The sequence below is a fragment of the Chenopodium album genome, chromosome 12 (genome assembly GCF_948465745.1).
Source record: "Chenopodium album chromosome 12, dcCheAlbu1.1, whole genome shotgun sequence".
In the NCBI taxonomy this organism is placed as follows: domain Eukaryota; kingdom Viridiplantae; phylum Streptophyta; class Magnoliopsida; order Caryophyllales; family Amaranthaceae; genus Chenopodium; species Chenopodium album.
The window spans coordinates 55,262,253-55,288,599 of NC_137845.1; the positions used below are offsets into that span (position 1 = coordinate 55,262,253).

Below are 26,347 nucleotides of genomic sequence, written 5' to 3' on the forward strand. Positions count from 1 at the left end.
TCGTCATCTTAAGAATTACAATGAAGAGTCGAGTATGAAAATTAACAAATCATCTCAACAAAGAGAGAAATAATATCCCCATTTCTTCCAAGTAAACACCAAAAACATCCTTTAATATCCCAAAACACACATTGAAACGTCTCCTACCCATTTTCAGAGATTGGTCCAGACCCGACCCCGAGTACCCTTGATTGTTTGGTGCCTCCTACATGAGTAACATGACCCCATCCATGAAAAGCAAAAAAGCATAACAACTTTCATTTCATACACTAACACCATGTATGATAACGATTTGCTTTTACATTTTCTTTTTTAGAAAAAAATAAAAAATAAATAAACAACAACAACAATAGTAAAGCACATGTCATAAGATAGTTGATGAGGTCCCCTTAAGGTGGAACATCATTTGATTGAGCATGAAATATAACTTGAAAACTAAGGTGTAATAATTATGTCAAATGTTATAATAAGTGTATTTAATTCAAAGTGTTAGTGTTGGGAGTGATAGTGCGTGAAGTTGAAGGTAATTCGCATGCATCAATTAATTTATACGTACTACCTGCACGTCTACGGCGTGTGCTATGTGTACTAATTATGATGTTTGTTTACTTTATTATTTATTTTTTAAGCTGTGAATGAATCCAAATTATGTCTTAATTTTTGTTGCTCAAGTCTGCTTTTCTTTCTGCGCAATTTTTCTTCTTCTTGTCGGGAAGTTTAACCACCTTGTGCATTCATTTCAAGACTAACCTCGGACTCGGGGAAAAAAATAGTGAAAGAGTTGAATCATATTTGGAATTTAAACATTCAAAAATAATATACGTGACTTTATTCCGTGGTTGGGTGTTACTTGACAATAATGAGCTTTTTTGTACGAAAATTCTTGTTTCTGAATGTTTGCAAGCAATTTAGAGTGGTTTTTGACTCCGGAGTTTCAGTTTAATTGTTGTTTCAGAGAATACATACGTAGCTTGATCTTGCATTTCATACTTAGGTGTTACATAGCTATCAAGTAGAATCTTGAGGTTTAAGGTGTCAATATGATTAAGCAGTTGAAGTTAACTGATGTATATGTCACAGTTTCAGACAGACATAAATTTATCTGATGAAATTATATTTGCAATGAACACAGCCAAAATTTGAGTATGCTGTATACAGAACGATACTCAAAAACCCGCTATATGTGGTGCCAAACACACCAAAAAGGATTACATCAAACAAATATGCCAAAAAAACAATTGACAAAAGATGTTGAAAGGGAAATGACATTTTCTATATACCCTCTTCTTCCTGTTGCTTCACAAACCAAAATATAACTAATTTGACCTTTTTGTCGCTTCAAAGCCACCATATACATTCCTCTTAATGTGGTATAAGACTAACCTAAATCTGTTCGATCTCCTCATCTCGTCCTTCTGAAGGGCATTGGATGAGTTCCAAAATATTAACCACTTCTGCCATGTCTGGCCGATTTGATGGAACTTGGGATGCACATATCAAACCAAGCTTAATCACTGGAATAACCTCTTCTGCGACAAAATTCCCTTGAAGTCTCTGATCGATACAGTCCTCTGCCTTGCCCTCCTCGAGTGCTCCTCTAACCATCTCAGCAAGCACAACAACATCATCTTCCATGTATTCTACTGGCTTTCTTCCAGTTACAACTTCAAGGACTAATATTCCAAAACCATAAACATCACACTTTTCTGTTATCTTGACAGTTTTACAGGCAAATTCAGGTGCCATGTACCCGAGTGCACTCTGAATCTTGCTGCTCAATATGTAACGGTCTAGCATAGGCAACAATCTTGCTAACCCAAAGTCTCCAACCTTAGTTTCGTCGGAGTTGTCAATCAGAATATTTGAGGATTTGAGATTATAGTGAACTATGTTCATTTTATGCAGATGGTCTAAACCCTTTGCCAACCCAACAACTATATTGAACCTTTGGTGCCACGAGAGTGATGTTCTGCTAGGATCTTCGTGAAGGTGCTTGAACAAACTCCCACCCGGAACATACTCGTTGATCAGGAGTTGCAAAGAAGGGGTCCAGTAATACCCTTCTAGAGACACAAGATTATGGTGCCTCACTTTGCCTAGCTTCTTGACCTCCCTCTCAAACTCTTCTTGAGACTTGATTAAGCTTGAGATGTTGAGCTTCTTGATTGCAACTGAGCGCCCATCTCCTAGAACCGTATGGTAAACCACTCCGAAGCCTCCACGACCTAGCTCAGAGTTCTTGTTGAGGAGAGCATGAGCCCCCGATCCAAAATCAGCTTCACCAGAGAACATGACTAGTTTTCCATATTGGGAATCACTCATTGGAGAACCACTGAACTCATCTTTGCCAGAGAATTCCATTGGGGCAGCCAATTGATGAGAAGAATTTCGGACATGGAGGTTGAGGAGAGAAATGATCACCACACCAAGGAAGATAAAAGCAGCAGCACCAATGGCAATTAAAGCTGAGACACTGAGCATAAGCTTCTTGTGATGGGAATTTGAAGGGAAAGTGTCATCATCAGAATTAGTTGATGGATTCGGGTTGAGGACAATGGGCTTAGGGTGGACTGCAGGGCAAGACTGATTAACAACTGATCCACACAGGGATGGATTGCCGTAGACTGATGTGAGAGGAATGGAATCAAAGAAGCCACCCGCGGGAAGTTCCCCTTCAAGGTTGTTGTTCGAAACGTTGAAGACAGTTAAGTGGGAAAGATCAGTAAGCTCTTTTGGTAAGTTGCCAGAGAGATTGTTATAGGACAAATCAGCAATCTCAAGGTTGGTCAGTTTTGCTATTGTAGGAGGTACAGGACCTGTGAGATTGTTCTTTGACAGGACTCTGCACATTTTCAGTTCAAACACATAAACCTTGTTAGATACTCGGATCGAATGTCTACAATTATAAACTTTTCACTGCATAATTCAACATCATGTACTATATATTATTGTTGAGTAACAATGCACATTTCAGTGAAGCAATTTCTCAAGCAGAACACCCATATACTAAAAACAGAAATATGATATCTCAAGCAGAACACCAGCAGCAAAATAAAACTTCTAATATAAGTTAATCTATCAATTAAGCTTAGAAAAAACACTTAACAAATGTAACAAGATGCGCAGGATAAAACTTACAATGCTGTCAAGGATGAGCAGTTCTCAATCTGAGGTGGGATATGCCCGGTTAAGCGATTCCCTCCGAGCCTAAGCTCTCTAAGCGCGATTGCACCTCCAATTTCCGAAGGGATGCTACCATTTAGCATATTGTAACTCAGGTCAATAACCTGAATCATATTCAAGTCACCCACAGTACTTGGAATTGAGCCTATTAGCAAATTGCCAGACATATCCAAAAACTGTAAGCCTCTAAAAGCCTTAATCTCAGATGGAATCACACCGGATAACTCGTTCGAAGATAAGTCCAGAACCTGAAGGCTCTGATAAGACAATGCATTTGTTCTAAGAGAAGGAAACTCAATCATTCCTTTGAATTTATTCCTAGACAATGAGAATTTCTGTAAACCCATCTCAAAAATCCAGTTAGGCATTTTCCCTTTTAACAAATTCTTACTAACATCAAGAGCCAGAAGATTATCACAGTTCATCAGAGATTGAGGCAATCCACCTGTGATTCCATTAGAGGATAAATTCAATTCCTTCAATGATCTATTATTCCCTAAAGTAAAAGGGATTCTTCCAAAGAATCGATTCGTCGAAAGATCCAAACTTTCAAGGCTTTGCATATGCCCAATCCAATCAGGAACTTCCCCACTCAGTAAATTACCATTCAAACTTACTGAACTACACATATTAAGCTTCTGCAATGATTCTGGAATCACCCCAGAAAATGAATTTTCACCAAAATTAACTGACTGCAACTGTAAACAGCTCCCAATATCTTCAGGTAAAACCCCAGAAAATGCATTCTTCCTTAGACTAATCACCCTCAAACTGTACATTCCTCCAAACCCTTGAGGAATTTCACCTTCCAACAGGTTATCAGACAAATCAAGGGACTGCAACCCATTCAAAGACCAAATCTTTTCAGGCAGATTACCCGAAATTCGATTCGACGACAGGTTAACAGACTGTAATGTCATACAGGAGCTCAAAGATTCTGGTAATACACCAGATAACCCATTATTAGCAAAAGAAACAGACTTTAAAGACCCACATTGTTCAAAAAGCTCACTAGGAATAGACCCAGATAGATTATTTCCACTCAAATCAATAGATTGCAACCCCCAAAGATGAGCAAACTCAGGATTAACACTCCCAGAAAGATTATTATTAGCAAGTGAGATTATTTGAAGGGATTGAAGTCGCAAAAGACCTCGGCTAATCTGACCAGAGAGATAAAAATTATCAAGATTAAGCTGAGTAACCCTGTTAGTAGCAGGATCACATTTAATACCATCCCATTTACAAGGACTATCATCACTTTCATTCCAAGACACTAACTTTAATTCTGGGTCTTGAAGACCTGCCTTAAAAACTATTAACCCAAGAACATCATCATTCAATGCATCCAAACACAGCACAACAGAGGGTATTATTAACAGCAGAAACAACAGCAAAATTTTCACTACCATTTTTTTTTTTTTTGGCTATTTTGAAGGTAAAGATTCAATCTTTCTGGGTTAAAATGCCAGAAAAAGGAAGGGTAAGATAGATCAAAGATGAAGCAAATGTACCCAATTGGGAGAATACATGGTTTAATTTTTTTAAGGGTATATTGCCCTAAAATTGAAGGGCACTTGAGTTTAAAGCAAAAAAAAAAAACACAGAAACAAAAAGGGGAAAATGAGAATGTATTGATAAATATTCCTAAACAAGAAGCTAACAAACAAGGTAGGAGATTTTTCACTAATTTTTTTTTTTTGGTTGAGTTGTTCTAATTAAAGGAAAAAAGAAACGAGGAAGCACAAAAGAAAGGAGAGTGAGAGAGTGACTGCAGCAGAGATCTTAGTTGAGAAGGGCCAAAATGGAAGATTTTGGAGGAGAGAGAAAATGGAATGTGGGACAGTCAAGGGAATAATTTGGAGAGCCCATAGCTTTTTATATTGCTTTTTTTATTAGTTAGTCTAAAATCAAGTATTATTGCATTAATAAGTGTGGTACATGTCTTAAGATCGTATTACTGTACACCGTATTACTTTTGTTGATGCAAATTAAAGTACAAGTAATATTTTCGTTTCATATTATTTGTAACGATTTGACTAGTAGAATAGTTGATTAAAACAACACTTAAGATTTAGGCTCAAATCGTACGGTATTTGTCTTTATGGTTTCTTTTATATACGAGAATAGGATTATACGAGTCAAGTATATACATTGTATTAGGATGTGTTCTATTTTTTACTTACGACTTTAAATTAAAGTTATACCGTTTATGTGATCCATTAGACCTCAACTCTTATGACCTTTGTAATATACTCTGTAGTATTTGTAGATCAAATTCTTAAAGTGAGAGAAAAGAAAAAGAGATCTTTACTCGAATTCAACCTTGTAACCTCAAAATTACAAGATAAATTCCTCACCAACTTTACCAATACCTACTTCATAAGTTGATATCCTGTCAATATAAATTAGGGTATGTCCTAATTTACAGAACTGAACTGATTGGAGTTAAATCGAACTGAACTGAATAGAACTGAAATGAATTGAAGAAAATTAAAAACTAAAATAAAATAAAATAAATTGATTAGAGCTGAACTCAACTGAATTATATTGAAATTAAGCTGAAACAAACCCTTAGTTATTGCATAATGTAAACAAAATAAAGTACGTTGAGATTTGAGTATAAAGATGTAGTATGTCCACTGGTACTTTGTCCCAGAGTGAAATTTGAAGAGAGAGAACATGGTTATTATTATTTTTTTTCCTAATAAATAAATAAAGGGGAAAGAAGGAAGGGAGCGAGTGGACTTTCTACAAAGCTAACGGCGTAAAGAACGCCAAGCAGTGAAGTGGGGTTTGTGTCTTAAATTACTTTCCTATTTTAAATTTTTTATTATTACGGAGTATAAAATTTAATGAAAAAATAAAATAAAATGTGAGAGCATTTAATTTAATGTAATTAAATACTGAAGTGATGTCAGTTAGACAGTTACAGAGAGAGGGAGAGAATTAAATGCATCAGAATTAAATTAATTAGTCTGAAATATAATTAATGACTTAGGTTTAGTATGTATGTATTGTGAATTTGTGATGTGGGTGGTCAAACAAGAATACTCTGTTTCACATGCTAGTCAGACTCTTTTTTAACAAGTTAATAGTAACATGCTAACGTCAAACAATGCTTTCTTTTTCTTTGCTACCATTGTGAATATCACCTTTCCTCGTGGTCCCATGTAACTACTAATCTCTCCTTAAACATGCTTACTTTTGTCTAATTCCGAGCTTTAAACGAGTTTATATACATGGATAATGTACTATTAATAATAAGGAGTACAACATATATTAGACAAAATAAGTACCAATAATTATTTTGAAAAAAAAGTTCACACAAAATTAGTTATACAATTACGAAAAAAAAGGAGTTTATCTGTTCTCTAACAGCCTATATAGGAATAGTAATAATAGTATGCATGTGCGACTGTATGAGTATGATAAATTTTGTTATTACAAATTAGTTTTGTTCATTGAAAATAAGTTTTGTTGGATTATTATTGTTGTTGTTCAATTTAAAATTTGATTTTTTTCATTACTCATTTTGAAAAGGTTTTTTAGTCACAATCTTAGATATTACGCTATAACCAAGCTTATTAATGATTTGACAATCTATTTGATGTCTTGAATCTAGATGTTTATGTTAGTTATATGAAATCTGTATAAACTACAATAGACATGACAAGAGTCACAAGGAAACTTGTTTTATTAATGGATCTCACAATATTAGGTTCAATTAGGCACATAATATGCTAAATTAATATATTCATTTTGGAGGGAAATCAACATTATTTCCAAACATGTATCTTCATAGAGAACATATGGAAAAAGTAAGCAGGTTCTGTAATTGCACATAATTGATGCACTTTCATGATGATGGCTTTCATGTGTTGGAAAGAAAATCTTACTCGAGTACTAGATTTTACGTAGATCTTCAACCTTCATATTTCACTAATTTTTTTTTTTCAAAAAAAAATACGGCTTCCATTTTATCTAATTAAAAAAAAAATAATCTTCCATTTTTTTTTTTTTTTTTGTATTTCCGCAACACTATTTTGAAAAGATTTACAATTAGTAAGTAATTTTGGAAGTTGTTCATGACAAATAATACTTGACTTAATGTGATTTTTACTTTAATTCGTAGAGATATGAAGTTCAAGTCTGAATGAAGGCCGATAAATCTCAAACCAACTACATCAAATATTATGCGATAAGTGTATATATCCAGTTATCCAGTTATGACTGTTGCAATAATAAAAGAAGATAAGAGAAATGGGAATAATTTGAGTATTTAGAAGGTAGTGAAGTTGACAAATAAAAACTACAACATCTATATCTAAATCGACTATATGCTTTGATTCTGCAGTTGTATCTGTATCTATCATGATTCTATAAGACCACACTACACTCATGATGTACACCACTATGTTTCTTAAAGTGCTTTAAAAGTGCACTCAATTTGTCTTTGCTGGTAGACCCATCTCCCAAACTCAATTTATTTATTGGGTGTCAAAATTTTTATGAAATCGTACGTTATAATTAAACTTGTTTTGAAATCATGTAATAAGTACTAGTATATATATAATTAAATACCTATAATACTTCTACAATCAATCATCACAATCCTGGCCCATGGGGAGCACAGCAGTAGTAATTGTTGATGCTCCAAGAATGAGGGTCATATAGTAGGCAATTGCATGTAAATTAGAGCTCCCAATTATGAACTCCTAATATTTCATTCCCTTAGTTAATCACACTAGCTACCTTCTTGTCGTCGTTCTGAGTTCTGAGCAGTGGTAAATCTTTTATTAGGGTGGCCAAACTATGTAGGATTATCTCACGCATAAAAATAATACGGAGTATAGTATACTGAAATCTTAAAAGAATGAAACAAAAAAAAAAAAAAAAAAAAAAGAATTAAACTTTGTACCTAAAGAACTCCATTTATACGCAAAACCAACTCAGCTCTAATACTATCAACATAAACTCTACCAGCATTTAGGGCATGTTCTCTTCAGCTTAATTTCAGTTTAGTTCAGTTCCTAATTCCCTTCTATCATAAACAATTCATTTCAGCTCTATTCAATTCATTTCAACTCAGTTCAATTCAGTAAATCAGAATAGGCCCTTAATAAATAACCCAAGTCAAGGGGGAGGCTAAGGCCCACCCTAGCCCCCTGGTTCCGCCCCTCGTTCGAGTAATTGATGAGTATAACATGGTTAATACTTAATTTAATTAGTAGTCCATCTAACATAATTATTATCTGTATTGATCGACAAGTATATATAATCATTCTTGTTATTGTATCACAGGATAAATAACTTTAACTAAATGGCTAATTTGTTCTCTATCTGACAATGTGTACGTATTGATAATATTGTAGTCTCTCTATATTTGGGGTTGATGAACGCTTTGATGTCATTTTGAGTAGTGTTTAATGGTGAGCTAGCCATGCTCCATGCATGCAAGTTAGTCGATGATGCTTGTCTAAGGGATTAAGCATTAAGGTTGCTGGTTTCCTTCGTTTAGTTTATATATATCGAATTCAATTGCTCAGCTAGATTGTTTTCACTGATTAAATATTTCTCTTTTAAGTAACTAATAGAACACATGTACAAGGAAACTAAGATTGAGATGTACCAATTGAATTGAAGTACAAAGTATTTGTCACTCGAAAGCTTATTATATCCGAAGTCTTGTTTATATAGGGGAAGCGTATATATAGAAAAGTTGGATTAGCAAAGTTAGCATGCGAGATCACAAAGAGGTAACTTGATAACACATAACACACATTCTTCTAGTCTTATAGTATGTACCCTTGTAGTTAAAACTCTTACGAGTTTGATTATCATAAAGCGTAAGGATCGAAAGAGATAACTGACATCATTTCCAGAAAATCACAATTGGTCATCGCGCTTGGTTGAAAAGCCAGTGGCGCGAAGCTACCGTGTGCTGGATTATGACTGAATGCCTCTAAGTCAGAATCTGGGCTAGTGACGCATGCGCCCGCCGTCCGATTGCCGTCCTACAGTAGGGGCTTCAGCCCCCAAGGGCACGTGTCGTAGGCTAAGCTCATGCGGTGGATGCGCCGTGAGAGCCTCTTTGAAGTACAATTCCTACCGAGCGGCGGGTTGAATCCTTTGTAAACGACTTAAATACGCGACGGGGTATTGTAAGTGGCAGAGTGGCCTTGCTGCCACGATCCACTGAGATTCAGCCCTATGTCGCTTCGATTCGTCCCTCCCCCCCACCCTATTCCCTAAAAACACTTATATTTTGGAAAACGAGGTTAGTGTTGCTTCTTATATGCTAAAAAATGCTAAGTAGTGGATTAAGACAAGTGACAAAGTCAAAGTGTTGGGGCGTGGGATGGTGCAAGGGGGTGTGTGGCATGTGCACAAGACATGTGCACCCAAGGACAAGGCATACAAACAACTAGTTTTGTCGTTTGAGGGTATGTCGTCGTTGCCTTAAGACATGGTGATTAAGAATGAATAAGATAGTTCTGGGCATCATCCATGACTCCCAAGGCCCTTTGGGAACCCATGGAAGTACTTGGATGCATAATCTTGCCGGGTGAAAAAATGATGTATAGAAGCCAAATTTGAAGGTTAATACACGAAATCGGAGCAATTTTGTAGGTGTCCGGAGCCGGTGTCAGAAATTCACAGAATTTTACGGGATGCATCCCGAGGTCATATGATGTTGTTTGGATCCATATACAACCATAAGTCGGCTACATAAAGGCCCCGTAGAAGCCTATAGCCAATACAAGAGGCGTGTACGGAAACTGGTAAATTGGATGTTTAAAGGCAAATTGGATGGTTCCACCCACCCAATTGGACTCCCGGAGTGTATTAGGGTCTATAGGTAGCTTCTTGGCAATTTTTGTTTTCGGGTCCAAAAAAAGTCAAAATTTGGCAAAATTGAAGGCTATATAATACACGCATTTTGGCCAATTTTGGAGGTTTCGGGACCCGGTGTCGAAAAGTCTCGAGATACCAGGGGATACATCCCAGGGTCATATAATGTCGTTTGGAACCATACATGATCATTATATGTTGCCATAAATGTCCGTGGTAGCCTTGAGTTATTGAAATCGGTGCAAGTTGTAAACAGGTAAATTGATAGTTTGAAGGTGTATTGGATGGTTTTACCTACCCAAATGGACTCCCGGGGTATATTAGGGTCCATGGGAATTGAAGCATCTCGACAATTTTTGTTTCCGGGTCTAAAAAAGTGAAAAATTGTCCAAAATTAAAGGCTATATAATACACGATTTCGGGTCATTGTTTTGGCATAAATAAAGGATAATGATAGAGTAGCTCTTTTTAAAGTAGTTAAAATCAAATCTGTTTTTTTTTTAAGGAATAAAAATCAAATACTGCATGTTATTGAGAAGGTTAGAATACCAAAGTGGAATTATAGAAAACATAGGGCACCAAAGTGGAATTATTGAAAACATAGGGCACCAAAGTGAAATTATTTCCATGCTCTATAAAGTTAAGTGTGTTGTTCTAAATTTACATTGCATATGTTCTATATTGCTTTGGATATTATTCATTCTCTTTTCTTTTTTCCCGTCATCTTGAATTCTGAGTGTCTTCATCTAGAATTTTCTCTTGCAAATTCTGCATGCTTCGTAAAAAAGACTGAAATTGTTAGTACTACCTCCGTTTCATATTATCTGCAATAATTTGACATAAGAGGAAAAATATCTAATCGTTACAAATAATATGAAACGGAGGTAGTAAAAAAAATTCTGCATTACTGAAATGTGAAAATTAGCTGGAATTAGTAAAAACAGAAATTAGTATAAAAAATTTTAAGAAAAAAAATTGAAATTGCTGCATTATAAAAATTAAAAATCCAAAAAGGTGCATGATTAAATGAATTTTCGTGTGCCTTGAGAGCAAAGTCAACTCAAATTTTACCTGAATCCAAGTTATCAAAGCGAAAAAATACAATACACCATATAATCACACATCTAAAATCAGATGGTTAAGGCCTTAAAAAGTATAATACATGTTACCAAATATATTAATCTCTTTCTCTCTAAATGATCCTATCTGATTGTTGGTTGTAGGACAAGCCTAAGGATTTCAGAGCAAAACCAGAACAAACCACAACAATGGGAGCAAATATGATTCCAAATAAGAGTGGGATGTACGCATCCAAGGAAGACCCCTTGACCATATGGGAAGGCAACCACATACTCTTTCCAGGCAAATCCAGAGGGACCTTCACACAGCCATGAACCTCGTATCCACTGGATTGCCATAAAAAGGCAAGCTCAGGGAAGAACGCAGCCACCACTGCCACCATGACCAACACACCCATCCACATCCCTGCACGGTAGAGCATTCGACTTTAAGTTGCTGATCGATGATAAAATGAACTCAAGGCTAATGAGAGTAACATCTTCATTGATAATAGCAAATGTAAGATGAATTCAAGGATTCTACTTATCAGTTTGTCAGGGGCAGAACGAGAAAATCATTAATCAATAAAGAAGAGGGCACACCATTATATTTCTAACATTGACTATTTCTGTTAAGTAATGGTAATGGATAACCTCACCTCAAGCATTATAGGCCATTAATTATATGTCAAAATAAAGAGATTAAGATAGAGATATTGAAAGATTCAACTGTCTGATAATTACCCAAATACTATGTCAAAATAAGAGTATGATCCAATCATCTAGTCCAGTACAATATTCAGCTTATCATAAAAAATTATTAGTCTTATCTGGGAATAAAAACTGTTTGCAGGAGAGTTTCTTGCCCAGTTTCCAGGACTGAATTGATCCACCTTTTGAGGCCTCAATATACACCATTGGTGCAATTTGCATCCGTTGTTCCATTCTCCTAGAGCCTCAAATCTTTTTATCATTGCGTCTCTGCAATACAAATGTTCTACAGCCTCGTATAACATTTGGTTTCACAAACTGTTGTGATACCTGCAAAAAGATAATCAGAAACGATGATAATTCTTCTTTTTTTTTCAAACTCGTAGAATTTGCTTCGGATATCACATCTAATAAACGAGTCATAATTTTAAAGAGGGAAATATATACATTAAAGAGGGAGATATAATCTAGAAACCTTTTGGAGGCAACTTCATATGGTAGACTACCTCTGAGCTGCTCTTCATCCTCAGTCTGCGTGATCACAAAAAAGCAACAAGAGTCACTCACCTTTTCCACATTGTCTCACCTTCAATAAGAGAGCTTACAGGTATGAGGCCAAGAATGGGGCACAAGCATCTCCTTGTCTTCTAGCTGCAAACCCAGAACAAAACCCATCAGAAACCCTTTATCTTACTATAACCTAAACCCAAAAAATCTAAATCACACAAAACCTATAGATGTACTGCTATTTAACAAATCAAATGGATTATCGGGATCCTGTTCTCCCCCCCCCCCCCCCCCCCCCCCCCAGGAAATTAGAAAAAAAGATGATATGTATGAAATAATTAAAAGAATGAGTATGCTTTAAACTGTGTTCATTAGCTAGATAGTGTGCAAGGCTTTAAGAACCAGAACACATCCAATGTTCTTCCTTCATTTGCAGCTTCTCAATGTTGTTATCATCAAGCTCATCCCTCAGTGTCTTCTTCTGTCCCAACTCTTGTAAAATCTCTCTTTCCCGGTAGAGATAAAACAATCAGTGTTAATAAGTGGATTCTGATAAACACTTTGCAGAAATCATGTTGCTTGGCAAGGGAGAACACCAGGGAAACTCCAGCAGGAGGAGGCTTGAAATAGTGTGAGGATCGAGCCTAACAAAACTTGGTTTGCCAACAAAAGAGCAGGCAACTACTGCAATAAAGATTAGCATGATAGTATGTCGAGATTGATGGTACAATACAATTATTCTCATCAATTTACTGCCAAAATTCTGCCTAGTATAGTTAGATTTATTCAGTATTGTGCAATTTGAAGTAACAACATTGGAATTTATCTCACAAATTTTTATTAAAAAAAAAATCTCACAACTTGACAAGAAAGAATATAACAGCATTGAGAACACAATCTGTAAGATGCAGCAAATGATCATATTCTAAGAATTGGCATTAGTAACAGAATAGTGATTCATACCATGAGCTTAGACTTTGGTCCCTTTGAAGGTGTGGCCTTGATAGGATCACGAGTGCTGAAAAAAACTGAGGTGTAGGAGGATTCGCACGTATAGGTGATACATTTGCCTCGCGCTCAACATTTTTCAAATTCAGAGAAATAGGGATATTCTCTGCTCCATCATCTCTCCTGAAACATGCACAATTGAAGCGTCAGTCTCTTGGGTATTTAACATAAAAAAATCTAATCCACTCAAATTTTAACCCAAAAATAGAATAGAAAATAGATTCAAAGTGAAAAAAAAAAAAAAAATAGTTTTTTCATTTCAAAAAAGATGAACTTTATCTTTGTAAATAAATACCACCTGAGTACTAAGTAAATAATTACCCAATACTCTTAAACATATCAAATTAGTTCATTAGCAGACCCACAAAAATAAAATCCCCTTACTCATGCACCAAACAACCATTGAATAGCTTCAAACAATAAATCATGGGCATTAACCATTTAAAAATACTTAACAAATAAAATTATAATCAAAGAAATGAATAATCTAGAAATTAAAAAGAACTCTGTAATTAGCAAGTTTAGAAGTCTACCGGCCGGAAGCTGAGTGACCGACCGAGTTGGAGTGGAATTGTTCGGAGTTGAAGTAGTCGCAATCTAACTCATCTTCAAGAATCCATTAGACCTAACTGAAATACTCCTACGCAGAGTAACACAAGCTTTCTCCTCCTCTTGAATCTTCTCAGTCACACTTGTTCGATTATGATTAGTACTACACAATCCTTCACCCCAGTTCCCATTCTCTCTCTCCCCTTTTCGAAGCCACCACCACTGCCGTCTATTTACTCAGTAGCTGCGCAGAGAGACAAAGAGTCAAAATGCTCCTGATAAGCTGCATACCAAAAACAAAACTTATCAGAACCCCTCAATTAAATTTGAGAAACTAAAAACAAAATTTAAACAAATTAATTAAATTAAAATGATCAAAACCTTCATGTTGAATAGATTGACGGTGAAATTTTGATTTTCGTCATGGTTTCTCCCCATACTCCAAACAATTAATTTTTTCTTGAAATGAGGGGAGTATTATTCTCTTAATTATAATTTTCTACTTAAAATTGATATTATGCTTTCCTCATAACAATAAACAAATAAAAGGAAAACCTTATTTATCAAAATTAGTTAAAGATATTGAAAAGTAAAATCCCCTCACGAGATATATTACTACTTTTAAAAATCGAAATCAGTAAATGATCGAAGTAGCTCAACCAAAAATATGAACCCAACAAACTCGTAATCAGTAAATGATCAAAGTAGCTGAACCAAAAGTAAGAACCAACATCAAAAACGAAAAATTACTAATTACTAAATCATCTCATTTGATTATATTTCGTTAGGGGCCAGTTAAATGTAAAACTACCTTACATTGTGGATGCTAAAGCTTATACCAGAGTACGAAACTGGAACTTCACCCCTAAAAGCATATCATTCGCGATATGAACTACAATTCTTATTTAATAAGATTTCCTTTATTATTTCACTTCTATGTGCCATTCATAAGGATCAATAAAGGGAAAAAGGAAGGGAGAAGCTTTAGCCTTTGCAGAGTCACTTGTACTCAAGTGAATAGATCCATTTCTTTTTGAACTTTTCCAATTTCTGCAAATTCCCTCTCAAAGTTTACATATACTGTAAGTAGGAAGGATGAACAGTAAATAGAACATGAATAATAAAAGTATACCAAATTGCACTTACACATTAAACTGAATTGTTATTGAGAGTGTATGGGTTGTTCTTGTTGAAGATGAATGTAGGGTAAGGGAAAGAAAAAGTATGCTTGCTCAATAATGGCTTCCATGAGCCAAACCCCTAAAAAGAAATTTTATAATTTTCAGCTTTTGTACAATTTAATAACATTGACATCAATCTTATTTTCAATTCTCATTTTAAATTATAACACTAATATCCTCTCTCGCTCTTTTCCCTTTTATTACTGGAAGTTATCGACAGGCAGTAAAGCACCACCTACTGCCTTACCTGTGTTCACATCATAACGTGCAAACCTCTTCTTTGGTGCTCTACACTGAGGGCAAGCATAATCGTCGGGCTGCAAAACAGGCAAAACAAAATAGTTGTTCAGACTAAGTTATTAAAGACCTGGTCAGCCTGGAATTAAATTTAATGAAAATCAGATTGACCAGCTTGCCTGATATTCAAATGGTTTTGATAATGTGTATATGAATCCACAGTCAGGCATATGTGAGTCTCTTTGGCCTGCAAAGTTCAGTAGCATCTCAGTAACATATAAGCAGTTCAAGTAAAATGTGCTTAAAACTTTTACAGAATGTGTCTTGTTAGAGCCTCCATGTCTCTATGAATGCTTGCCTTTTGTGCCTCAGTTAGTTTTTACCCAAAATGTGAAGAAGCAGGACATTTTGGAAGTTTTTTCACATCAACATCAGCACCTCTGGATCAAAATGCAGAACATCTGGAGCAAAAAGAGAATACCAATACATTGTATAAAGATAATATTCAAAGATTAGCTCCATCTAGCTTTCAAATATTGCTATCTGATTTCTCTCTAGTTCTATAGGAGCTCCTACCTAACCAAGCGCAGCTTACAACTCCATAACACGGGGTGTAGGAAAGAAATAGACACATAAATTATTTGGGTATGGTCATTAAAACTTACTACATACTTCGCATAAGCAAACATAGGAAAGCTTTTCGAGTGTACTAAAAACTTTCTAAAAAGTCTAATCCCTTTCCTTATCTCATTAACTGGTGCATATGGCTGAAGCTCGGCTATTGTTAAGGATGTTCACAAGCCAACTTAATCTCTCGCTTTTCGCAAATCACGTCACTCCCCAAACCCACGAAAATCAGTTCCTAAACACACTAAATACCGCTGTAACCATTCCTTTAAACATCAGCAACAAGAAGCCCTCAAAACACCTACGAAACAGGTACTATATATAAACCCTAGCAGATTTAGCCCCCAAAAATTAGCTATAGGCAGTTAAATACCTATGAAAAAACATCTGTCAATAATCCGTAAACAAACTCAAAAGTCTGAAGTGATCAGCCCCTAAAATGTACCTCAAACATTTCTCTTGTAACAATAATATCTAGTACAATAAAGCAAAAAGTTTCATATAAAATAATTTCCCGTGCATAATCTCAATTCATCTATATAAAACTAAAGATTTATCTAACATTGTTTTCACTTTGAATTATTAGTCATTTAATAAAAGTGTAGTATTTTTTTATATATATATGGGTGGCAAATGAGCAGGTTTGGGCTAGCTTTGGCTAGGGTAATTTATGGGAATAGGTTTTATTGATTAGTACTATGTAAGTAAATTGATGAAATAAACCTAAGAAAACTTATACCTTTGTTCTGAAATAATGGATTAAACACATAAATTTAGTTAAATCCTCAAAAAATTTCTCAATTAGCAAAAATTTCAACTTTCCTCAAATAAACCTTAAGAAAAAACAAAACCAATAATTATTAAACCTATATTTAATATCTGAGAAAAATATTTGCCTAAATTAAGCAAATAAAAATATTCTCAATAAATTACTTGTATAAAAGATAAGAACACTAATGAATTCGGACTTGAAAAGTGGGCGTGAGTCAATATAATGGTGTATCGCTTATGTATTAGTATCGCTTAATAGAGTTAGATCAAAGCTCTAAGGCTCAAGGGTAGTCTGGGTTGGTTGATGAGTCCTATTACTCAACTCTAGAGTCATCTTCTTCTCCTTGAATCAATGGGGGAAATGAGCATGATTCTAATAGGAGGTAGCACTATTAAGATGATAAATATGTCTGCTTGTGCATAATGAATAATGATGACTACCTGCGAGGCTAGATGGACTCTCATATGCCAGAATAAATAAAAAATATATTCCATTCCACATATGATACATCTCGCAGACGACATGCGCACATCAGATCTTAAAGATCCAACATATATAATTCATCAAAAAAAAAAAAAAAAAAAAACCCTAAATCAAGCTAAAACAGTAATATTAATATCCAAAATTAAAATTAAAGATGATCATACCTTAGAGAAGAAGAGATAAAATTCTCTAATCTCTGACTGAAAATCGCGCAAAATGAAGAACAAACAGGAAAGGGTTAGATGAAAGAGTATGGCTGACGATGAACAAAGGAAATGAGGGTAAATGTCATTCATAATTGAAATTCATAACCTTTAATTTGCTCCATACCTTATTTAATAAGTCCATCCGAACCAAAACCTTCAATATTGAGATTGATCAAACCACCAGAGCTACAGCCTCGATCTTCCCATCTCTTTGTCTTCTTGCTGTATACTGACAGCTAACAAAACACATTAGAATCCCCTTTATCCTAAAATCCCTAAAATCAAACACACATTTGAGTAGAACTAACGTGTTGCTAGATTCTAGTTGATACCACATAACTCAACACATGTTGGGTGATGCTGCTGTAGCCAAAAAGCAAACAGAAAGCAATTAACATTAAATAGTGGCACAAGAGACGAGCTTTAAGCCAGAGGGAAACATACGATGAGAACAAGAAAATAGGAAATAGATCATATGCAATAAATGAGCAGAAAAAACTAAGATCCTTCCTGTCTTTTACTTCGTATTCAAGTGAGCCAAAGCTACAAGATGCAAGGTTCATCAGCTCTTGAAGACTGTATGCCATTTTAATTATAGAGGGAGAACCATTACTTGTAAAAAAAAAAAAAAAAAAAAAAAAAAAAACTATACTTGTTTTTAATAAGAGGAGTTAATTAAATATAGGAGGGTTTTTTCTTATGTGCATATTTACCATATAGGAGCTAGTACAGTAATTCAGAAGCAAGTCAACACTTGACAAACTATGACTTAATTCAATATAACCTCTTCATTTTGACCATATTAACAAGACACACCCATTGGGCGTCACTTGTGATTTGAATAAGGAAAATATCAACTTATCATAATTTTTAGGCGAAATTAGTCTCAACACTCTTGAACCATGGCTTGGGTGCAATCAGCACCCTGATTGCACCCAAGCCATGGTTCAAGAGTGTTTTTCAAGTTGACTTGTTTTGATTGGTTTTGAAATTAGTTTTCCGCTATGTGTCTTTGATATTTGCCTTAACCATTTACATATGGTCTAACATGTAGTTTTAATATACTTAAGGTTTTAAACAGGGAAAATCAGGTATTTTAAAAGAAAAGAATTTATAGGGTGTTTCATCTAGAGTTGCACATTGACAAATGTGAAAGTCATACTAAGTAAACAAAAAGCTAAACATGGTTGACTCTGCCAAAAAGTAGTCAAGTTCTCCAAATTAAAAATAGATCTTAACTAGATTAGGTCCCGTGCCATGCACGGTAATTTAACTACTTTTATTCAATAAAAGAAAAATAATTATAATGAAAATATCATAGGTAAACAGCAACTATAATATATTTATTATATTCTTATTTTGCATGTATAATGATATGAAACATGAAATATAACGAAAGAGTCAATTAGACAAATAAGTATATTAAAACTACATGTTAGACCATATGTATGTTTTAAAAATTCAATGATAAATTAGTATCAATTTTCTTTTTATTTACTAAGTAAGTATTTAAAACTATCCTGTTCACTTCAGCTTAATTTCAGTTCAGTTTATCTCTAATCAGTTCATTCAGTTCAGTTCATAATTTCCTTCTCTCATAAAACATTCACTTCAGCTCTATTCAATTCAATTCAGTTCAGTTCCAATCAGTTTAGTTTGACTCAGTTCAGTAAATGTGAACAGGCCCTTAATGAGTAAGAATAATAACCTCGATTTGATATTTGGTCAAATTTTTACCTAAAATATGATAAGATATGAAAGTACTGGAGATACAAATAAAAAGAATGAAATTTTAATTAATCAATCAAATTTTTTTATATGATTACATGCATAGATAAAGTATTTATAATGTTACGTTATGTTGTTAAACTCCTTTCATTTTGTTAGGCTATTTGTATTAAAATTAGGCGAGAAATCAATTAAAGAATTATAAAAAATCAAAATTCCCGTTTAATTTTAATAATAACAATAACTATAATTTATGTAATACGAATCTATTATTTTTAATAGATTCATCATTTTAATGTTGTTATAAAATTACCTTATTTGAAATATATTAATCATTTGAAGGAATGAAATTTGATGTATTAAAGATTTGTCGTACAGAGTAGAAACAGAATAATAATTTTAAAGGAATATATTTACTATCAAAACATACATATAAAAGATTTGAAAAAATATATTATGATATTTATATTATACTAAGATTCTCAAAGAAGATTTTATCAAAAAAGGAAGGAGCGTTTTTGGAGGGAAAAAACTACACCTGGAATTGACACGTGTCATTCTTGGTGTCTGTTTTATTATTATGTTATTGATGAGATAAATCATACTCCGTAGAAGTGCAAGCACAATATAAACCTATAAAATGTTGAGTCAGCTTCAGTTGCAACAACCTTGGCTTATTATGATTTTCCTATTCCAGGTGGTCCATACAAAAGAAAAGCTATAAACTTCAATGTCAAATGGTGCACAGTCAATGTCAAAACTTAAGTAAATAAAACCTGTAAACATAAATAACATAATCAAATGGTGCAGTCATCAAGCTCTAAAATAATAGTTTAGCATAAGTTCAAAAGACTAAAAAGCAATTAACCAAATGAAACACTTAAAACCCACTTACTGTTATTCCTAAAAAAAAAATCAAAACAACCAGAAAAGCACAATTATCAATTGCGACTTGAAACTTGAATGCCCACTGTCACATACCGAAAATAGAAACACACCTGTAAACATAGTCAAACGACATAAAACCATTAATCTAAATCAAATGCAAATCAATCTACATATATAAATCCAAAAAATGCAGTAACCAAACTCTCATAAATTAATTAATTTAAATACTTAATATCACTAACCAAATCAGGCAATCAAATGACACACCACTTCGTTAACAAAATTGTAACCCGACCTAATTCATCAACTAAAATCGCTACAACGTACCTTTTCTCTGAAAATCAACCACCTCACCGCCATTACCAAAATCACGTTGCGGAACGAAATTGAGATTGATCAAATCACCAGAGCTACAGCCTCAATCTTCACAACTCGCAGATCGACAACTAACAAAACATATAAGAAACCCCTATATCCTAAAACCCCTAAAATCAAACACAATTGAAAATGAAAATGAAAAATGAAATCGTGTTGGTAAAAACCCTAGATCTACCAACCACCCCACAATCAAAGCTCTAAAATCATGAAACCCTAATCAGAATAAGCAATACCTTATCTATAATCTCTACAAAATATATGAAGGTTTTTGAAAAAAATTGAAAAGAGAGATTATCTTCGATTACGCTACAATTGAAGAATAATCCCACTCCAATTGCAGTATCAAAAGATGGAATCAAACCTTAGCATCAATAAACTGAAAAACTCACAGCACGCTTGCTTCAATGGAAGTGAGAAATCTCAGAGTACACGAGTAGAGAGAAAGTGAAAGCGCTTCAATGAAAGTGAGAGATCACAGAGTACTGAGTACTGCTACATTAGAGGAGAGAGAAAATGAAGTTGGGGTGGAAAGGAAATGGGGGTAAAGCAAAAATGGCACAAACGTAGAATAAACCCCAAACTGAAGGTAGATTCGTCCTTGCACTGGCCTACTGTTCATAAGGAACAGTTCCGCCAAACTTATCTCTTTTTAAAGAATGAAGATATCGATGTCACATGGGTGTTCATAGTAAACTAGCAATGCGGGATAAACAACTCCCAAGCAAATTATAAATATATGAGATGGAGTTGCGATACCAATGGTAGGAAACACAGCCGATCAAACACAATAAAATTTCCCAAGAAAAATCATCTTACAACTCTCTTTAACAAAAAGATACCACTCCAAAACTTTAACAAATCAAATTCATCATTAAAAAGTTCGCTAAACACCATCTATATAACTAGAACATGAAGAAGAATTTGTCTAAGCACCAACAACTTCAGTGGCCTCACCCTCAGCAACAGTTTCCTCAGCTGGCCTGTCTAGCTTTACACCTACGTCCTCGGAGTAGTCACCGTGAACCTACATCAAGCCAAACAGGCAATCAATTATAGAATAGAATTCTAGTCACTATTGAATGATAGATACATGATCAACTGCTTCAACACTAATTCAGAGAAATAACTTACCTCCATCAACTTTCCAAGATCGAATTTGGGGGCCTTGAGGATTTTAACCTTTCTGATGTACACGTTTTGCAACGGGTAGATGCCAGTTGTAGCCTTTTCAATCTCCTTGCCAATGGACTCGGGGATGAACTTAGCAACAAGATCCTTGAGATCACAAGAGCTAGCCTGGTTGACCATGATCTCACGCATCTTCCGGCGGATCTGCACAAAGATTGCCACGTTCATTACACGTTAATATCTAGATAAGTGAGAATATGTAATAGGAGAAACCGATCATAGCAATGACCAACCTGGCGGATCTGGCTAGACTGAGCATAGGTGGTCCTCTTGACCTGGTTAGGGCGCCTCTTTGTGAAGGCAATACAGAACATACGAAGGGTGAAGTTGTCAGTGGTCTTGACATCAACATGAGCCTCTATCAATGTCTGCCACTTGCGAACAAGGGACCTCAACTTGTCTGTGGTGAAGTCCATACCCTAGATAATTAAAGACAATCATCACCCATTAGCATCCTCTACTTTTATGATAAAAGTAACAGAGGTATACAATAGACGGTGCATAACTGCATAAGTTAAAATGGTAGTTACATACCCAGAAGTTAGTGAGCACATTACGGCCCTGAACATCTTCGGCCCTAAGACGAATCTTCCTGAAGAATTGATCCTCATCATTTTGAAGATCAGCCAATGAAATTTCGAAAACTCTGTGCTTGAGACCCTCAGATGCAATCTAAAATTTAACAAATGAAGTTCCATAAGCCACATGGCATAAGGCAAAATAAATCCTAATAACCAACAAAAAAAAGTAGGAATTCATAATATGTCAATTACAATAAAATCATACACAAAATATTAAAAACTTAAACAATCATTCAACAAACCAACATGATTTTTCATTGGCAATTCAACAGAGTTTTAAACACATAACACTACTTAAAGTCATTTCTTAAAATTTCGAACACATAACACTACTTACTTGGTCAATTCGCAAAATTATTAACCTTTGTTTCATAACACTACTTAAAGTTATTTCTTGGAATTCCTGGATAATCACCTAATTGCAAAATCAACCTAACCTAAATGGGTTAAAATCACCAATGCAGTTCATGACATTTCCACATGTAACTCTATCCAACGACAGAAAAATTACGGAATTAAACAAAGAACCCAGAACAGAAGAATACAAATTTCACTTACATTACATCATAGGATCAAATATACAAGCAAAACTCAAAGAAAATTACAGTCTTTACTGCATCAATATAAAATCACATCTTATCTAGTTATAAGAACAAAAAAAACATAATTTCATCACACACTATCATTGTATAGTTTCAAAAAAAAAAAAAAAACATACTATCATTGTATAAACCATAACGGACAGTTTTGCAATAGCTACAATGAAATTGTGGCCATTATAATTGAGCAATTAACAAGACTATCTTATCCGTTCATGTAGTTGACTTTTAAGATATAAAAAAAACCCATATAAAATCAGTAAATTCTCCACTTTAATTCTGAAACATCTATTTAAGATGGATTGATTTTTTTTTTTGATGAAATAGCTTATCTACAATATATAATTTGATTACATATATTTTAAGATTATTATTATAAGATTTGTAACTTGAAAATTAAAAAACCTATCGCACTGCTTTCAATTGCTTTTACGGAGTACATTTCTCTGTTTTTGCCAGGATGATCTAATACTCTAATCACACAAGACCACATACAAACACATTACACATGTATGATACTATGATCTGAAGAACATTTCTTATTTTTGAATTGGTTTGGTTTTTGCAGGTATGGCGACTAGCATCCTTATTTTTTTACAGTAAAAAATAATGAAACTGTGTTTTTATGCATAAGTATATATGAATAGCATCCTTATTTTGTTACAGTAAAAAAAAATGGATAAATGGATAAGATTGATCCATAAAAAAATAAAGGGTCAAGATTAAAACCAATTACAATGGCTACAATTTTATACTCCGTATCACATAAATTAAACAACAATAATTCAAACAGAATAAATCAATAAATAAATCCCCAAATTGAGAGATAGATAAACTGACCTTGGTACCCTGAGTACGGGTAACTAGGGTTTTGCCAACATTCCTAATGTTGAAGATTGAAGGAGCCTTGATATCATACCAATCCTTCTTAGCAAATGGATCCGAACTGCATCAACCAACAACAACAACAACATCAACATCAACATCAACAAAAATCACATCAAAAAACCAATCGAGAAATTCAAATAAAGTTAGGGTTAGTAAAACATACGCTTTCTTCTTGCCTCCCTTCTTACCCTTGGAAATCCTCTTGTTCTTCCTGCAAAAAAGAGAAAAGACAGCAGAATAAAGGTATTAGAAACTGCAACAATGGAGGAAATGGAGGAGGAGAGAGAAAGGAGGAGTACCCGACGGCCATGGTTGATGAATGAGAGGGGGGATTGAGGGTTTCTTCTGCTAGCAGTTGCTGCGCTCTCTCTCTCTCTCTCTCTCTCCTGCTGCTATAAAGCTTAGAGAAAAACCCTAATGACAAAGTGGCTGGTTTTTATATACACTTTGTTCAATTGAGGGGTTTCGTTTTATCGGGCTTTCGTTTTTTTGGGCCGAAAAGGAATTACAAATGAAACCTTAGAATTCTAACATCGAAAATGTGGGCTTTTATTTTTCAAGTTTTGCCCGCTTGCTCATTTTTGTTACTACTACAATCCTACAGTAGAATTTGTTATATACACCTGATGTCCTAGTTATACCGTACACGCGGAGTTATTTACTTATTTAATCAATAAATGATCAAATAATATTTTAACTTCTTTACCGATTGATTGAGCAAATAACCCCGGGTATACATAGTAGGTTCTCGTCCTACGGAGTACAATTGTGATTTTTTTTTTTTGGAAGGAAAGTACAACCATGTTTTTAATTATACTCCCTTCGTATCAAAATTATAGACACCGTGTAACTTTGCACATATATCGATGTATTAGTTTGACTTTTTTATATAATTAAATGTTAATAAAAATTATTAAAAAAAAAAAAACATATTATGAAATTTTATAGTAGCATATACGAAGTATCTAAGAGCATATTTTATTACAAAACTAGTTGGAGTGGTGGTTAAAGTATAGATTTAAAGAATATGAAATTATGGGTTCAAATATTAATACTAACAAATTATAATTTTTTGGGTGGAAACATTGGTGATTAGTAATAGTAACTGACATGGCAACACGTGGCGAGATTTGACAACATGTGCCAAGATAACAATGCTTGCCATTGAGTTTTAATATATATATTGATTGATATTGATTGATTGATATTGATATATTTTTATTAAATTAATAAAATAAAATAAATATACTCAAACATAATAAATATATATTGAAAAAAAAATTAATGTGTCAGTTATTGTGGGACGAAAAGATATCATAAACTCTTTTTTTAAAAAAAAAAGAGGGTACCATAAACTTGATATTCCAAAGATTAGTTTTATATAATAGCAAAAAAGATGGTTAAATAGTGTCAATTATTATTAAATGGATGCAGTAAATTTATTAAAAAAAAATATTTTTACTGAACTTTAATTGTTCTTAACGTTTTCTAAAATCTGGTTTCTTTACTAATTAAACTATTTTTCACTAATTGAAACTTATTTTGCTAAACTTATATTTAACGAACCTTTTTTTTGCTGAAATGAAATTATTTTTACTAAAATTTAAATATTTTAACTAAATATTATTTGAATAAGATGTTTGAAATTTCTACTACTTTGGAGAACTCTTGGTGGATTTATCAGGTTTCCTAGGCTAAGCGCATTGCACATTTGATGTTTGAAATTGGCTAACATCATTCTCATCGCATTTAGTTTAATTATAGATCATAAAGGTTGATTTGATACTTCATGGCTTGGTCGAGTCGAAACTAAATGTTTGAGCGCTGCTAGGCTATAGTGGCTCATAGCTCTTGGCATAGGGAAGCAAAGGTTTTGTGGCTAAGAAAACCATAGCGATAAACCCATCGCTCAGCCAGCAAGCAACAGTCGCAGGACATGTAACATGTCGCTAGCACTTCAAAGCATTATGTGAGGGCGCTGGCCAACCATTGGGCGATGGTCGCTAGCATCGTAGGCTCATAGCATAGCACTAGCAGCTCATTGAACCCATTGCCCATCAAGCACTCGATGGGCCTAGCGTGCATAACAAGTATCTTCACGTTTTCTCTCTCTTGTGAGATGTGGAGTCTACACCAACATTAATTTTGCATTGGTTCCTCCCCTAATTCTTATGCAAGAAGAAAAAAAATAAAGAGTATTATCTGTGTTTTCTCAAGTGTTACTTTCTATTTTCATCCATTTTTTCTAAGTTCTACTCACTTTTACTTTATTCCTTTTAAGGCAGTTTTTTTATTCCCTTTTTTTTCCATCCATAATCTCACTTTGTGGAACTCAATTTCATTTAATAATCTCTCACTCTCTATCTCTTTTCTTTTTAAAACAAAAGTATCCACATGTATCTACTATTCCTTGATTTACGATAAGGGTGAAAGTTCGATTTTCGGTTTGGCTTATTGCCAAATCGAAACCGAACCACAATATTTCGGTTTTTGGATTTTGCAAACCACACCGCACCATATTAGTTTTGAAACTGATCCAAACCAAACCACACTGAATTTTCCCATCAAGCATCATAAACATAAAAAATTGCACATAAACCGAACCAAACCACACCAACATAAACCGAACCAAACCAAACAAAACCAAATCAATCCATAACATAATAAACAAGTTTTAAGTTTTAACTTAAAATTTACAAGTTCTTGGCTTGAAATTGGCT

The 26,347-nt window shown here is 34.2% G+C and overlaps 3 protein-coding genes across 6 annotated transcripts; all 3 read right to left on the reverse strand.

The window, feature by feature from the left end:
- Positions 1-1,163: 1,163 nt before the first annotated feature.
- Positions 1,164-4,601, reverse strand: LOC145572682 (uncharacterized). Its single transcript, XM_081631651.1, has 2 exons — positions 3,139-4,601; positions 1,164-2,842 (listed from the first exon to the last, which is right to left on the reverse strand). Exons 1-2 carry the CDS (start codon positions 4,593-4,595, stop codon positions 1,384-1,386), a joined length of 2,916 nt encoding a protein of 971 aa, XP_081487777.1. The 5' UTR covers positions 4,596-4,601; the 3' UTR covers positions 1,164-1,383.
- A 6,289-nt stretch (positions 4,602-10,890) lies between these two features.
- On the reverse strand, positions 10,891-18,018 carry LOC145572683 (uncharacterized). Of its 4 annotated transcripts, none has more exons than XM_081631654.1 (12): positions 17,686-18,018; positions 17,502-17,606; positions 17,336-17,371; positions 15,648-15,750; positions 15,469-15,536; positions 15,300-15,369; positions 15,018-15,131; positions 13,856-14,154; positions 13,278-13,445; positions 12,283-12,458; positions 11,990-12,137; positions 10,891-11,523 (listed from the first exon to the last, which is right to left on the reverse strand). In XM_081631654.1, the coding sequence occupies exons 11-12, from the start codon at positions 12,039-12,041 to the stop codon at positions 11,231-11,233; spliced, it is 345 nt and encodes a 114-aa protein (XP_081487780.1). In that variant the 5' UTR covers positions 12,042-12,137; positions 12,283-12,458; positions 13,278-13,445; positions 13,856-14,154; positions 15,018-15,131; positions 15,300-15,369; positions 15,469-15,536; positions 15,648-15,750; positions 17,336-17,371; positions 17,502-17,606; positions 17,686-18,018; the 3' UTR covers positions 10,891-11,230. The 4 variants fall into 4 exon arrangements, with proteins under 4 accessions (XP_081487780.1, XP_081487779.1, XP_081487778.1 ...); XM_081631653.1 differs by having other exon boundaries at positions 12,283-12,338; positions 12,413-12,458; positions 17,502-18,018; XM_081631652.1 differs by having other exon boundaries at positions 17,502-18,018.
- A 3,112-nt stretch (positions 18,019-21,130) lies between these two features.
- On the reverse strand, positions 21,131-24,038 carry LOC145570658 (small ribosomal subunit protein eS1-like). The gene is made up of 7 exons (XM_081629794.1): positions 23,927-24,038; positions 23,791-23,838; positions 23,580-23,685; positions 22,094-22,231; positions 21,793-21,978; positions 21,503-21,703; positions 21,131-21,395 (listed from the first exon to the last, which is right to left on the reverse strand). Exons 1-7 carry the CDS (start codon positions 23,935-23,937, stop codon positions 21,297-21,299), a joined length of 789 nt encoding a protein of 262 aa, XP_081485920.1. The 5' UTR covers positions 23,938-24,038; the 3' UTR covers positions 21,131-21,296.
- Positions 24,039-26,347: the final 2,309 nt, after the last annotated feature.

Coding starts and splice junctions, on each gene's coding strand:
- LOC145572682 (XM_081631651.1), bottom strand. CDS start 4,595: ATGGTAGTGAAAATTTTGCTGTTGTTTCTGCTGTTAATAATACCCTCT. Junction 2,843..3,138: donor TGCTCATCCTTGACAGCATT/GTAAGTTTTATC, acceptor GAAAATGTGCAG/AGTCCTGTCAAAGAACAATC.
- LOC145572683 (XM_081631654.1), bottom strand. CDS start 12,041: ATGGAACAACGGATGCAAATTGCACCAATGGTGTATATTGAGGCCTCA. Junction 11,524..11,989: donor GTATATTGAGGCCTCAAAAG/GTGGATCAATTC, acceptor TCTACCGTGCAG/GGATGTGGATGGGTGTGTTG.
- LOC145570658 (XM_081629794.1), bottom strand. Junction 23,686..23,790: donor AAGGGAGGCAAGAAGAAAGC/GTATGTTTTACT, acceptor TGGTTGATGCAG/TTCGGATCCATTTGCTAAGA. Junction 21,704..21,792: donor AGTCTAGCCAGATCCGCCAG/GTTGGTCATTGC, acceptor ATCTTTGTGCAG/ATCCGCCGGAAGATGCGTGA.